This window comes from Eucalyptus grandis, chromosome 9 (genome assembly GCF_016545825.1).
Source record: "Eucalyptus grandis isolate ANBG69807.140 chromosome 9, ASM1654582v1, whole genome shotgun sequence".
Lineage (NCBI taxonomy): Eukaryota > Viridiplantae > Streptophyta > Magnoliopsida > Myrtales > Myrtaceae > Eucalyptus > Eucalyptus grandis.
This window is the reverse complement of record NC_052620.1, coordinates 39,501,061-39,514,108: the sequence shown is the minus strand read 5'-3', so window position 1 is coordinate 39,514,108 and position 13,048 is coordinate 39,501,061. Positions and strand designations below refer to the sequence as shown.

The 13,048-nt window shown below is 40.4% G+C and overlaps 1 protein-coding gene and 1 pseudogene across 3 annotated transcripts; both read right to left on the bottom strand.

Annotated features, from left to right (window-relative positions):
- Positions 1-158: 158 nt before the first annotated feature.
- On the bottom strand, positions 159-2,105 carry LOC104421479 (annotated as a pseudogene).
- Positions 2,106-4,505: 2,400 nt separating this feature from the next.
- Positions 4,506-6,449, bottom strand: LOC120288026 (double-strand break repair protein MRE11-like). 3 transcript variants are annotated; one of them, XR_005546272.1, is made up of 3 exons: positions 5,703-5,953; positions 5,309-5,399; positions 4,506-4,525 (listed from the first exon to the last, which is right to left on the bottom strand). XR_005546272.1 is itself a non-coding variant. In XM_039301274.1 (3 exons), exons 1-3 carry the CDS (start codon positions 6,346-6,348, stop codon positions 5,379-5,381), a joined length of 240 nt encoding a protein of 79 aa, XP_039157208.1. In that variant the 5' UTR covers positions 6,349-6,449; the 3' UTR covers positions 5,309-5,378. The 3 variants fall into 3 exon arrangements, 1 of the variants encoding a protein (XP_039157208.1); XR_005546271.1 differs by lacking the exon at positions 5,703-5,953 and adding an exon at positions 5,530-5,629; XM_039301274.1 differs by lacking the exon at positions 4,506-4,525 and adding an exon at positions 6,271-6,449 and having other exon boundaries at positions 5,703-5,843.
- Between the last annotated feature and the right edge of the window lie 6,599 nt (positions 6,450-13,048).

Genomic DNA, 13,048 nt, shown 5'->3' with positions numbered 1-13,048 from the left:
AGATGTGAATTAGTAGTGAAGCTGCAGGGCATGAAAAGATGAGCGGCGGACATTTTTTCCACATTCATATCATATTTGGATCTAATTCTTACCTTTAGTAGTGAACTCAAGTGCCAAAGGAGTAGGACATCACGGATTTATCGATCATTCTCCGCAATTTAGTCGTTGATTACTTGATAGTATGATGTCGTAATGATGGACAAATGTCGCATTGAATCATAATCGGGCTTAGAATTTAAGCTTTGACGTACACTCCTAAGTCAAAATGAAGAAGTTAGATTTGAATGTTCAAAAAAATATATTAGTACACAATTATAACACACACATAAATGCCTGATGGCAAGAGTATTGGCACTATAGGACAAGACAACGTTTATAACCCATAATGGATCATCAATCAGAGTAGCTGCAAAACCTCCATAGACAGTGTTCATATCCATGACATTTCTTATTTTATCAGTCCCAAGTGCAGGTAGTACTTTCTTGTAGTGCTTTGCCCGCACCTTCCACTTACTATCATCGTGCTTGAAAGCACTCGCGCTTCCTCCTTGTATTTCTGACATGCGCTCAGGTGCGACGTGCAGTCGCTCAGGCCATTTGGGGATGGATTTGAGACTGATATTCTTGAGCTTTGGATCCAGAACAACCACGCAAGGACGGAGCGGAGTATACCAAGCAGAGTCCAACTCAAGGCTGTCGTCGCATTTCGGTGGGTAGGCATCAGGTTTTGCAAGGCGATTGTAGCAACTGCTGTTTGAGGTTTTCTGCCACATGGCGATGTCATCCTTCTTGTTATACAGCTTGAAGCACATTGAGGTGAGAAGCTTCTGCAGTCTGTCATAATCTGACTTCTGTTCCTGCACGGTGGCGTTCCATCCACTCTAGCGGTTTTGGTAGTTGACTGGTGGTCTTGAGAGGACCCAGAAACCTCCAGGCCGCAGTATCCGGTTGATTTCTATGAGGTATAATCCACCTGTGACCAATGCACTTTCATAAGTAAGAAAAGAGAGATTTCATACCCGACATCCAATTCTTCCTGGTATTTAGATTCAACGCATCAGGAAAAGGAGTTACCAAATTCAGTCCATGGGATAAGGCATCTTGAGCAGTGGGCCATATCGAATGAGTTCGACGGGAAAGGTAGCCATTGCGTAGAGATGATGCCTAGTATTGCTGGAATCCCCCGTTCCAAGGCAAATTGGACTTGAGCTTCATGATTATCTCGAGGGGCAAGAGAAACGGTTAATATCCCATGATCCAACAAATCGCCTCCCCAGCTTGCAACCTGAAACAATTTAAAGATATTGTAGGCATCAGCTAAAACTACCACTAGAACTGTAAGTGCCAAATCTATTAAACCATAGAAGCATCTGCACATCTCAGAAATGCTAATTAAAAAAAGTACCACAATTCTTTTCCCCTTCATGAGTAAGTACAAACTCACCCCACAACCCGTGTCAATGGCTGTTCGAACTGTGCCATCTTTCATACCCGGGATCAGATCTTGCATCAAATCAACATATGCACTCACGCCCTTGGGAAACATCGTACTGCCACCAGGAAAAAGAAACTTCTCTCCTTGCTTTCTCAGCCAGTTCTGGTTTGATTTCTCCTCGTTGATCCAATCATATGGCACGTTCCTATGACCCGATCCACATATCCATTTTCACTATCGTGTCACGAATTCAGAAATTTCTGTTTTCTAGTATGATTGAGGAAACACAATTACCTGTACCAACATTCGTCCCTGCTCTTTGGCCATCTGATCGGTGGCTTGTACCCTTCTGGTGGCGGGACCAAGCATTCCTTTCTCTCAAAAACCGCCGGGCAATGGCGCTCCATGAAAGTCAGACGATGCATGCCATACTTCCTCCACCTCTGTGCCCAAAAGAAGAAAACCACATATCTTAGATTCATTCTGGTAGATCAGATCACAACAAACTATTTGGTCTGCTCGTACCTTAGGATCCGTGCAGGGAGTGTAGTCTTGGTAGTCTAAGCTACACTCAGGGAACGAGACAAACTTCATCTGAAGTGGAGCAAAAAGAAACCACAGATAATCAAGGAAAGCAAACTAATTGGACACGCTTCCTGTGATTTCATAATTCCTTGAGATGAGAGGCATTCCCTAATTCAGCTGTTGATAATACTTTTATTCATCGATGTTCTCTCTTCAGAATAACTGTTGACTTTCAACAAGAAAAACTCACAATTAAAAGAGAACAGGCAACAAAAGGAAAAGTTAGAACTCGAAAGATCTTCATTGAAATGGACGCCCACCAAAGTATATAGCGTCACATCCACCTGAGTTTTGACTAAAGCAGAACCTAATTAGCAAACCAAGATCCGCAGAAGAAACATAAAGAATGCAGAGTGCAATCGAAGTGATAGTACTCTGTTGCCGAGGGGCAACTAAATCTGAGGATACCACCCAAGAATCAGTAAATTTGTGACGACCCATCTAGTCCTTGCTCAAACAAAATCTAACTGTGATAAGCAATGACTGGTCAACTGAATTTGCAGAGCTAGGATCAAGAAGAGAACAAGAAACGAAGTTTACACCCAAGAACAACCAGATCCTCTGCGAATTACTTTGGAAGAGAACAGAGAAGAGCGAAACAGACGAAGGTGGGGTCAAATGTCAACGGGATCTGCGTTACGTGCGACAGAGAAGGAAGAAGAAAAGCAATGTACCAAAGAAGGAAATGAACAGTTGCGAAACAGAGCAAGAACAAGAACAGGAGTCAGGAAAAGGAGGAGCGACCGTGTTTCAAGAAAGTACCTGACTTGACTTTGGAGAGAGAGAGAGAGAGAGAGAGAGAGAGAGAGAGATCCTTGGACACCTCTCTGCTTCAAATCTTGGGGAGATCCAGATGCAGAGCAACCCACCACTTGTGGGGTCTCAGGTCTCAACAGATGTAGAGATAGAGAGAGATAGAGAGAGAGAGAGAGAGAGACGAGATGAGGAATTGAGATGAGCTCCTAGGACTCACAGGGATATAGGCATCAACATTAACATCTCTCCCTCCCTATACATGGCTTTATAAACCACTGGCGGCAAGAAAGGCATCCCATCATTTAAAGTTAAAAACCCATGTAAACAAGAAGTTTTGGGGGTATTGCAGACTCAATACAGATGCTTACGGACATCAGTCAATTTCACATCCTTGTTCTTTCAAAGGCTTAATTTAAGCCATAGGAAGCCGGTCATCATACACATACACACACAGTGAGCGAGCTATAACTTATATGCTATAATGCTGGCACTTTTCCAGGTATTAGTTTGTCCACATATTACTACATTGCACTCTATCCAAGTTCTCTGAGTACAAAAGCTCTGCACATTCAATTTAATGATCTCAACAAATGACTATCCAGATTGCCATTTGAAAATACCATCTTTTAATTTAATCCATGCAGACAAATCATCACTATCAGAGAGCCTACCGTATCCACATATTACGCCAAACACTAATGCTGATTATTTCCCTGAAGCACTTCAATTGCAAAGCCAGATCACTTGAGAATGCAAATAATCTTTAGCTAGTTGATTCAGGATATGGGACATTGGAGTTTGACAACTTTAATCCGTAAGCTCGAGTTCATGACTACATCCGCTACTAACCTGTCATGACGGCGAGATACCAAAGCTGAATCAAGAGTAGTTTGCTTCAAATTAGCAGATCCTCTTCCCCTGCCCCTTCCTCTTCTAGAAGTTTTCCCTCTTCCTAGATCTGAAGTAGCACGGGAAGATCTAGAAACTCCCAATGATCCTTTTCGGCCTTTGGTGGCAGAGTTTGAGCCGAGTATCTCTGCTGTGTCCTCATCATCGCTAAAAGAAACTGTGCTTCCTATTCCTGCAGCACTCCTATTTCTAGCAGCCTGGGCAGAATTTAACATGAAAAATTTAGCAGTTAATGGCTTCACAGAGAAACTCATAAGAATCCAAGAAGGATAATCAGCACTACAGCTAGATTCACCTCCACAGAAGGTGCACTGGATGTTCCATGTGGGGTGTCACTGGGATGTACAGAACGTTCCTTAACGCGTTCCTGAATATAAAGAAAAAAGTCAATTAAGCATCAATCTTTACTTTAGGCAGCACTTGGCAGGAAGAAGATGAGTTAAAAGAACTTCAGCCTATCGTCAACGGGAATTAAAACCAACAGGCAAAAATAATGCTCGAGACTGTATCCAAGCTCCTAGTTTCTCTCATTGAAATGCCCTTCTGTAACTGCTGGAAAACCTTACAATAAGATATACAAGAAATTCCTGCTTTACTCTAATAACAGCCACAATCATAGCAGAAAGTTAAAGCCTGACTACAGATTGAAGCAAATGAGCTAAAGCCCCCAAAAATTTGGAAGAACTCCACACATTAAATGGTTGGATGAGACTAAATTCACCACATTATAAGGATAACAAGTCTCAATAGATAACTTCTTGCCTCCAAACACTCGCCGACTTTAAGAATTAGATCCTCCTACTCGCATTTCAAGGTGTCAGAATCCCTAGCAATTTTGTTCTGCACATGTTCATAAACAAAAAAATCAACACAGAAGCGTAACAGAAACATAACATTTAAAATAAGAATGAACTTTTGATCAGCAGACTTGTGGTTGTCTTTAGCTTGCAGAAATATTACCTTCCCCACGAAAACATTTAGACTAAGAATGAACTTTTGATCAGCAGACCAGTTGTAAACTTGAGAAGTGAACTCTGGCAGAACCCAAAAAAAAAAAAAAAAAAAAATGCAAGCACACTTTATAAAAATGTTTAAGTGACCAAGGAAGATTGTTCAGTCCAACCATCACCATACCACAACACAGCAACCTATGAAAGATATACACACCAAATAGTAATCTCTAATACGAATACATGCAATTCATTGAAAAGAACAGGGCATCTTAAAGTCCCATTTCTTGTATCACATATGGAAGCTTGTATCTCTTTGAGAGGACAATTTTTTCAAGCTCTTTCTGATTTTCTCTTAATTGAAAAGAAGCCTGGATGGAAGTTTGATGATGTTGGGGCCACAATAAATCTTAAAACAATATGTCCAGCATTACAACAAATATTTACGATGTGGAGGCCCAATGCTGTACATTATAAACAAACGCCTGATCTGACTTTTTAGGGGAAAATTTGCTCTTACTTCACCATTCAGTTTAGACGAGAACTTAGGCTTTTTGCACCTTTCCACAAACATGACAGACATGTAAAATGGATACTTTGCAAGTCCATAATTTATAAACACAAAAACATGCAGAAAGTTATCAAACCAAGCATTTGGCCACTCATCACATACCACTCCAGCAGGATCATCATGATTTCCATGAATGCTGAAGACTGGCAAGCCAACATTGAAGTGAGGGTCTTCATAATTCACATGGCCAAACCTGGGAAGACAAGAGTGATCTATTATAGACATAAGACCAACACCTAAAATATATGTACAATTCATTCACAGAAAAATGGTGCAGATGGATGCAAGAATTTTGATTTCAGCACAAAAGGGTGATATCGTACATTTTTGTTTTCTTTTTTGAGGGAGTTGGTTGCAACTTTTTCTCATCTCTCATATAACACAAGGTTGCTACAATTAAATCATGCAGCATGTCCTTCATTATCGTCCATTCCTCCAACAAGTAAAAACAGAGCCATCATGTGTGAAACAGTAATTGCATATTTTGAAAATTTACGGTCTGGTCGCTAACAACTTCAAATTGCACTGGCCGGTCGTTGAGACAATAGTGACGAAGAATCTCAATGGCCTTTACTAATGTTGATCTTGAGGGTTTGTTCTCATGGAAAAGATCACCACCTAGAAGTAAGAAATCCACCTGATAGAAGCACGGCAAATGCCAATAATTCAGACAAATGGATAACATATGCGAGTAGCCAAAGAGACTTTCATTCAAGAATTATTTTGAGAAAGACTCAGGATTTGGGAATCAACTATTGGTCTCAAAAGAAAACAACAAACTCTATAATGCGAGTGTGAATGCATATCCTCAATCCTTTTTCCAGGTAGGCAAGATATAGCATCTGTGCCATTAATTAAGCGTAGACTATTGGCTCGATGGATAACTGCTACTTGATCCAGCATATTTAGCCATAAGCAGTAGCAATTGGAAATATTTACAGGCCACGATAGATGTACCATGCAGAAGATGAAAGTACAACCTTCCATGGACTAGTTTAAAAAGTGTAAAATGGCAAGGTGATAAAACTGTGGCAAATAAGACAAACAGGATTATGATTTGAAACCTTCTTTTTCTCAGCTATAGAACAGATCTCTTCAAATGCCTGGAAGGAATCGTGCTGCCGCACTTCATCCTTCTCCATGTAGCCCAGATGACAGTCCGTAGCCACGAGTATCCGTAGCGTGTTGTTGGCATCCTCCCTGAAACCGGAGGAAACTCCCGCATGATCAGATCAATTCGAGGCACGAGCTTCCTCACAGAGAAAACCGACGATAATGAACAAACATCCAGAAACAAAGCATTAACGATCAAAGTAAGAAACATCATCGAGTTCGGGCTTCGGAAGCTACTTAAATAGCCCTACTCTCAAAACAATGCCGTAAAGCAAGGAATCTCAAGACAATGGCCTCTGCCATTGAATCTCTCCCTACCAGCAACTAAACGGAATAAAAGAAGAAACGGTCGGTCATACCCAGTCACGTCTCCCATGCTTACAGAAATTCCCCCACCGCCGCCTACGAAATCAGCACTGCAAAATACATCGCAGACGAGCGGACAGCGTCTGCACCAAAGTTTGCGCTCATCATCACACTCGCAAAACATCCAGAGAAGTTGGCGGAGGCGGAGGTGGGCGTCAGCGTCGGCGTCGCGAGCAACCAGCGGAGGAGAGAGAGCAGAGGCGTCGGCGGAGGCGGAGGAGGGCGTCGGCGTCGGCGGAGGTGGGCGTCGGCGTCGGCGTCGGCGTCGCGGGCAACCAGCGGAGGAGAGAGAGCAGAGAAGGGGGAAGAGAAGCACCTGTGCGACTTTTGTTCTCCCCTCCCCCCGCAACGGAACGGAGAACGGGTAAAGAGAGAGAGGAGAGAAAGGACTATTCGACAGGGCGCAAAGGAGAGCAGAGGAGAGAGAGCGTCAGAGTGGTGGGCCCAGGAGAGACCCGCGCGAATTTTGAACGTCTGACGCCGTCGCCTACGTGGAGCCACGTGTCGATCGCTGAGTGATCTTACCCTACGCCTACGTGGAGGTAAGACCCACCCGATATTTTCTCCCAAAAGTGTTTGTGTGCGGGTGTGCCCAAGGTCAAAGGTTTGACCTTGGGTCCCACCATTAATCATCCACGTCCAGAGGCTTCACGGCTTCATTCTTCTTCTTCAATTTGGATTCCGCAACAGCAAAGAAGAAAGTTTCCCTTCAAATATTTTATTTTTATATTTCTTCTTTTCCAGCGAAAAACTCGAGACATAATTTTAACAAAATGGGTGGCCATGGTGATTGCCTCCCAAGGTGCTACCGAAAACTTATACAGCAGCCAGCAGAAATGGCTCGGCAGATTCATCAAATGCTGAAAGAGCTGACATAACAATGGATGACGAGCTCTCTAATCTGTACAACTGAGCGTTCATTGACTTGGTTAGGATTTGTGGTTTCGACCATCCGGTGGAAACATATTGTTATAATTCAAGTTCACTTGATTGTAGCTTCGTGTAGCTAAAGCATAATTTTCCAGGGTATTTTTGTCTTCCCATCCGCAGGAAATCCTGGTTTAGAAGGCTAACAGTTTTTTTTTTTTGGGTTGGTAGAAGGCTAACAGTTGACAATGTGGTTCTGGGGCTGATAATTACAAATGTTGCTGTTTGTATGCTATGGCAGGTTGCTGGTTGTAGTTCTATGATGAAAAACTTCACCGTAAGATCTCTGTCCTAGAATTAAAGGACTCCAATGAGACCAGAGCCGATGGTGCTGATGTAAATTATAAATTTTCATTTCTCAATCCAACTTGATCTGTGATTCTTCGGTGCAGATTTCCTTAGACAACATTAAGAGTGGTCTTCTGCAAATGCCGATAACTTCTGCTTTCAGCTATATGACTATGGAGCATTTAACCTACAACATGATTGGACTTTACTTTTTCAGGTACAATGTATGACTTAACACCTTGTCATCTTCTGATTTCCTTAAAAATTATATTTTCCTGACTATTTGATGCTCGTGTTAATTTAGATTTGAAGAACTGCTTGTATTCCTTCTGAAACTTTCACGATAGAAAGACTCTGACTTTTATGCAATTTTCATGGAAGGATGGCAAGTTTTCTGGAGGGAGGGAGAACTGCTTATATTCCTTCTGAAGCTTTCACGATAAAAAGACTGCAACTTTTATGCAATTTGATGGAGGGAGGGAGGGAGGGAGGGATTTCCTTCTCTTCTGTTTATGGTTACAATGGGGACCTTTTTTGAAACATGTCAGGTAGAATTGTGCCGTTTGTGTGTTGTGCCTCAGCAATAGTAGATATCTTACTTTTGTCGTCTGATTTTCTATTTGAGGGAGGGAGGGAGGGGGAGAACTGCTTATATTCCTTCTGAAGCTTTCAGGATGGAAAGACTGTAACTTTTATGCAATTTGATGGAAGAGGGAGGGATTTCTTTCTCGTTGGGATGTGCAAAACTAGTTTTTTTGCTCACGGTTATGCCATTGTTGTCTCAAAGCCTAGGTTTGGGGCTTGAAAGGAGGACTTGAGGTTTTATGTTAAAGATTTGTTGACAGGAACGAAGATTGAGGAAGACAGAAATGAAGAGCCAAGCTCTAGCTAGTTTGCAGGAAGTTGTCAATGATGATGAGAAATTTGTGAAGGTGGTCGTGGAAGTTGGCGAGGTTATTCACCTGTTGGTCAGCTTTCTTGATTCTCTGGAGATTGAAGTTCAAGAAGAGGCTGCAAGAGTGCTCTCAGAGGTTGCAGGGTTCAATTCATGCGGGGTGTGGTGATCGGCTGACCTGCCACCATGTATTGATGAGGAATTTAAGTTCTTGGCCACTTAGGCAGAATGCTTCATAAATATCTCTATTAGCCTTCGTAATAGACTTAACTGAAGGTGAGGGTTACTGCATAAGCTGCTTTTCAGGCTCATACAAATTAGCGTTCAATGACTTTCCTTGGTTAGGATATGTGATTTTGACCATCTGGTAAAACACTAGGTTGTGATTGAAGTTTAACACTAGGTTGTGATGGAAGTTTACTTGATTGTAAATTAATGTAGCTAAATCATAATTTTCAAGGGAATTTTGTCTTCCCATCTGCAGGAAATCATGGTGTAGAAGGCCAAAGTTGACAACGTGGTTTTGGGGCCAATAATTGCAGATGATATTGTTTTTACGTTATGACAGATTGCAGATCGTAGCTTTATGATGAAGAACTTCACTGTAAGATCTCTGTCCTAGAACTAAGGGTCTCCAACGGCTCTTGCTAGTATCGTTTGTGGTTTGCGCCTTAGCTCTTGCTACTATTGTAATATATGGGCTAAAAAGGAAGAAAAAAAAGAAGAGAGTTTGAAAAGTCAACAAAAGAAGCTGAGAGAGAGAAAAAAGGAAGCTTCGGCTGTGTTTTTAAAGAGAGAGGGAGAGAGAGAAGAGCACAGGCAGAAGCAGGGGAAAGAAAGAAACAGGGGAGAGGAGAGAAAGAAGAGAACGGGAAAAGGGAAATGGGGAAAATTTTTTGGCGTGCTCATGACTGGACGCCTCACCAAGCTGACTCAGCTCCGTTTTGCAATGCCGGTAAGTGATCGAAGCCTTTAATCGTCTATTCGAATGAATCGTCGCAATTAGGGCTCGAAATTCGAATTTCTTGAAGATTTATGCTGCGAAGTTCGATTTTTAAGTCGTGGAGCTACGTATTTTTGTGGAAATGATAATTTAGGATATTGTGGAGCTATAGCGTTTTACGGATCATGATTTGAACTTGCGGTTTGTCTGGAACGGAATTTTCAAGTTGGGGGCGTTCTGAAATTATAGCGAATAATAGCTTTGAGCTTGATTTTTAGCCGTTTTTGGAGATGTTTTTGGGCGGTTGAGTTAAGGCTGTTGTACTACGTCGATAGAGCTTTCTAAGGACTATAAGACGGCTTGAAACAAAATTTTGTGGAAGAAGTTATGGCGCAACGAAGTTAGCACGTGGGCCATGCCCATCGGACAACAATAGGTTTTCGCTAAATGCGAGCTTTCGTTGGCGCATAGGTGTCGTTTTATCGACAAATAGACGTAATATAGTCCAGTCATTATTAAAATATCATTTTACTTAATCTTTTAATTTTTTTTTTGGTTATTTGTTAGAATTTGAGTGCGTCGACTCGAGTAATCATCGTAATTGATTTTTAGCTTTTCCTAGGTGAGTGACACTATTTGTTTTTTGTATTTTAAACTCATGTTTGAGAAACATAATAGATTATATATTCTATAAGTTGATAAAAAAAACATCTTTTGTTGCATAAAACATGATCGAGCTATTATTGTCATTTTGTTATTTGAAAGAATGAGTTATATTTTGAATTCGATTTGAATGGTTGTTTGAAAATTATTTGTGAAATTCTTTATGAAAGAATCTTGGGACGTTTTGAAGAATGCTTTGATATTTATATATCAAATGTTTAAGTTGTGATATGACTTTTATTCTAATGTTGGATTATTGGATATTGTGATTGATGGTTAATGCTCAATGTCCATTGTGCGGAAAAGTGACGATGCAAGTTTTTCTCCTCTATTGCTCTTTGTCTTATTGGCTCAATAAGACGCCCCCTCACTCTTTAGTGGTAGATAAATGCTCATTTGTGATTGTGAGAATTAAATTAGAAGACAAACTTAAGTACTATTTATAGAATTTCCAGTTAGGCTCTCTTATTACTTGCCAGGCTCAATTCGAGCCACATTAGCCAGCCTCATATTAGACTAATTAAGAAATCTTTTATCTCATCTTATACCAATCCCGTAAAACGATAAATTATAATATCAATTAATGTAACCCACATTAGGCAACCTCTTACAATAACTGGTCTTTCTTTTAACTCCCAACTCCAGCACTTCTTAACCAGCACGTAGAAAGAATGATTTCATTCACTTACAAATTTTCCTCCAAAATTGATAGCAATTAGTGATGCCCGAATAGTAGAAAGTACTCAATAAAAAAGAAAAGGAAATGTATGATGTTGTAATCACTTCCGGAGAAAAGTTGATTGATGGGAGATCTTCCTAAGTAGGAATTTTTTTTTATTAATATCATAAAAATTATAAACTGATACACATATAATAAATTTATTCAAAACTAATATTTTTATCATAAAAATCTTAAATGAGTACATATATAGCAAATTGACGCCAAACTAATTTTTTGACTATAGGATACTCTAAATTGATACAATAATGACAAATTTATTCTGAACTAATCTTTTGACCTCCAAAAATCTTAAATTAGTACATTTGTGACAAATGTATCATCCGTTAATTTTTATCAAATTTTACCATTAAATTTGCTAACGTGGATGACATATGGTGTGTGGTATGGTACGCAAATGCCCTTCATATTTGGACCCACTAGAAATTCTAGAGCTCATCTAAGATAATAATCCACGTGAAAATTCATGGGGTAAAAACTATGAAAAATCCTAAATGGATGCACTTATGTTAAATTTAATGCTACACTTTTGACAATTTTGAGATTTTTTATTGACATGCGGACCTACACACTCAATATTACTATTCTCCATGCATTCATTCACGCGCTGACAACATCTTTTTTTTTTTTTTAGACCTGGACTCCTACACTAGCCGCATTATAAGGGTCCAATCGGTCAGGCACCAATCGGAGGAGAATTAGCCTGGCCCCACATATTAACCTTCATGTAAGTCAAATATATTGTAAGATGGATCATGGAGGGTAGAGGGACTCGAACTTGGGATCAATCACCCACAAGCCCAAGCGCTTACCACTCCACCAGCCCCTTGGAGTCGCACTAACAAAGTCCTCTTCGTTTGACATTTGGCTCTTCCTAATTAAGAATTCATATATCTCCTCTTTGCTCTGTTCTCTATTGAAACCTTATATGTTCGATGGAACGGCGTCATCTTTTGATGTTGTTGCGTCGCCTTTCACTGGGCGCACCTCGGATGGCGTCGGGCCTCCACTGTCGCTTGTGCGCCATCTAAAACGTTCACGTTATATTTTATTCAGTTTTTATCTGATCTTCCAAGGTCGGTGGGCACACAATCTCGATCGGGAGGAGAGGACCAACTTCACATCTTCCTAATTAAGAGACGCAAAAAAGAGCCAAACTTTTTCGGTGAGCGTTTTGTCGCTGGCCTTTGCTTGTATCCTATTTTTCTTCGCACCTGTCAGTACTTGATTTTATAGTTTCTCAGTATCTTTTGGAGTACTAAAGAGAGTACGATTGTCACTTTGAGAAAATGAGGTGACCGACGTTTCTGTGGAGAGGAAAGGAGAAAAATGGTTATGGAATATCTTCCGAAACATAACACATGCCACGCATAAGAGAAAATATTCAACATTTTCTGTTAGTCTAAATGGACAGAGTTAACATAAGAAGTCGATTGCATCAATTTTTTTAGTACTTGATTACACTTTTTATAAATTTTTAGATTTAATTATACTTTCATAATTAGTTTTAGGACTCTTAATGTATATATCCCTTTTATTTTCTATCACACTATTGGTAACATTTGTTCTTGCATCTTTCGATTACGCCACATTGATTCTGCATCATATTAGCTCCATGCTCAGTTTCTGTTATGGTGGCATGGTGGTCTTAAGATGAGCTGGAATATGCGGTCGACAGCCTTTCCTCCTCCCTCTCCCTCCCTAACATGTTACTGTATTTTTTCGTTCTTCTTATATTTTGTCTGATTGAATATTGTAATTTAAAATGATTTCTTTACTTTTAACTACCACGTGGAATATTAATGGCAAAAAGAATCGATCGGGCGAATTACCAATTCCACACATCGTGAATGGTGAGATTATATAATTAACACAAGCGAGAAGTTCGAGTGACTAACTAGATGATCT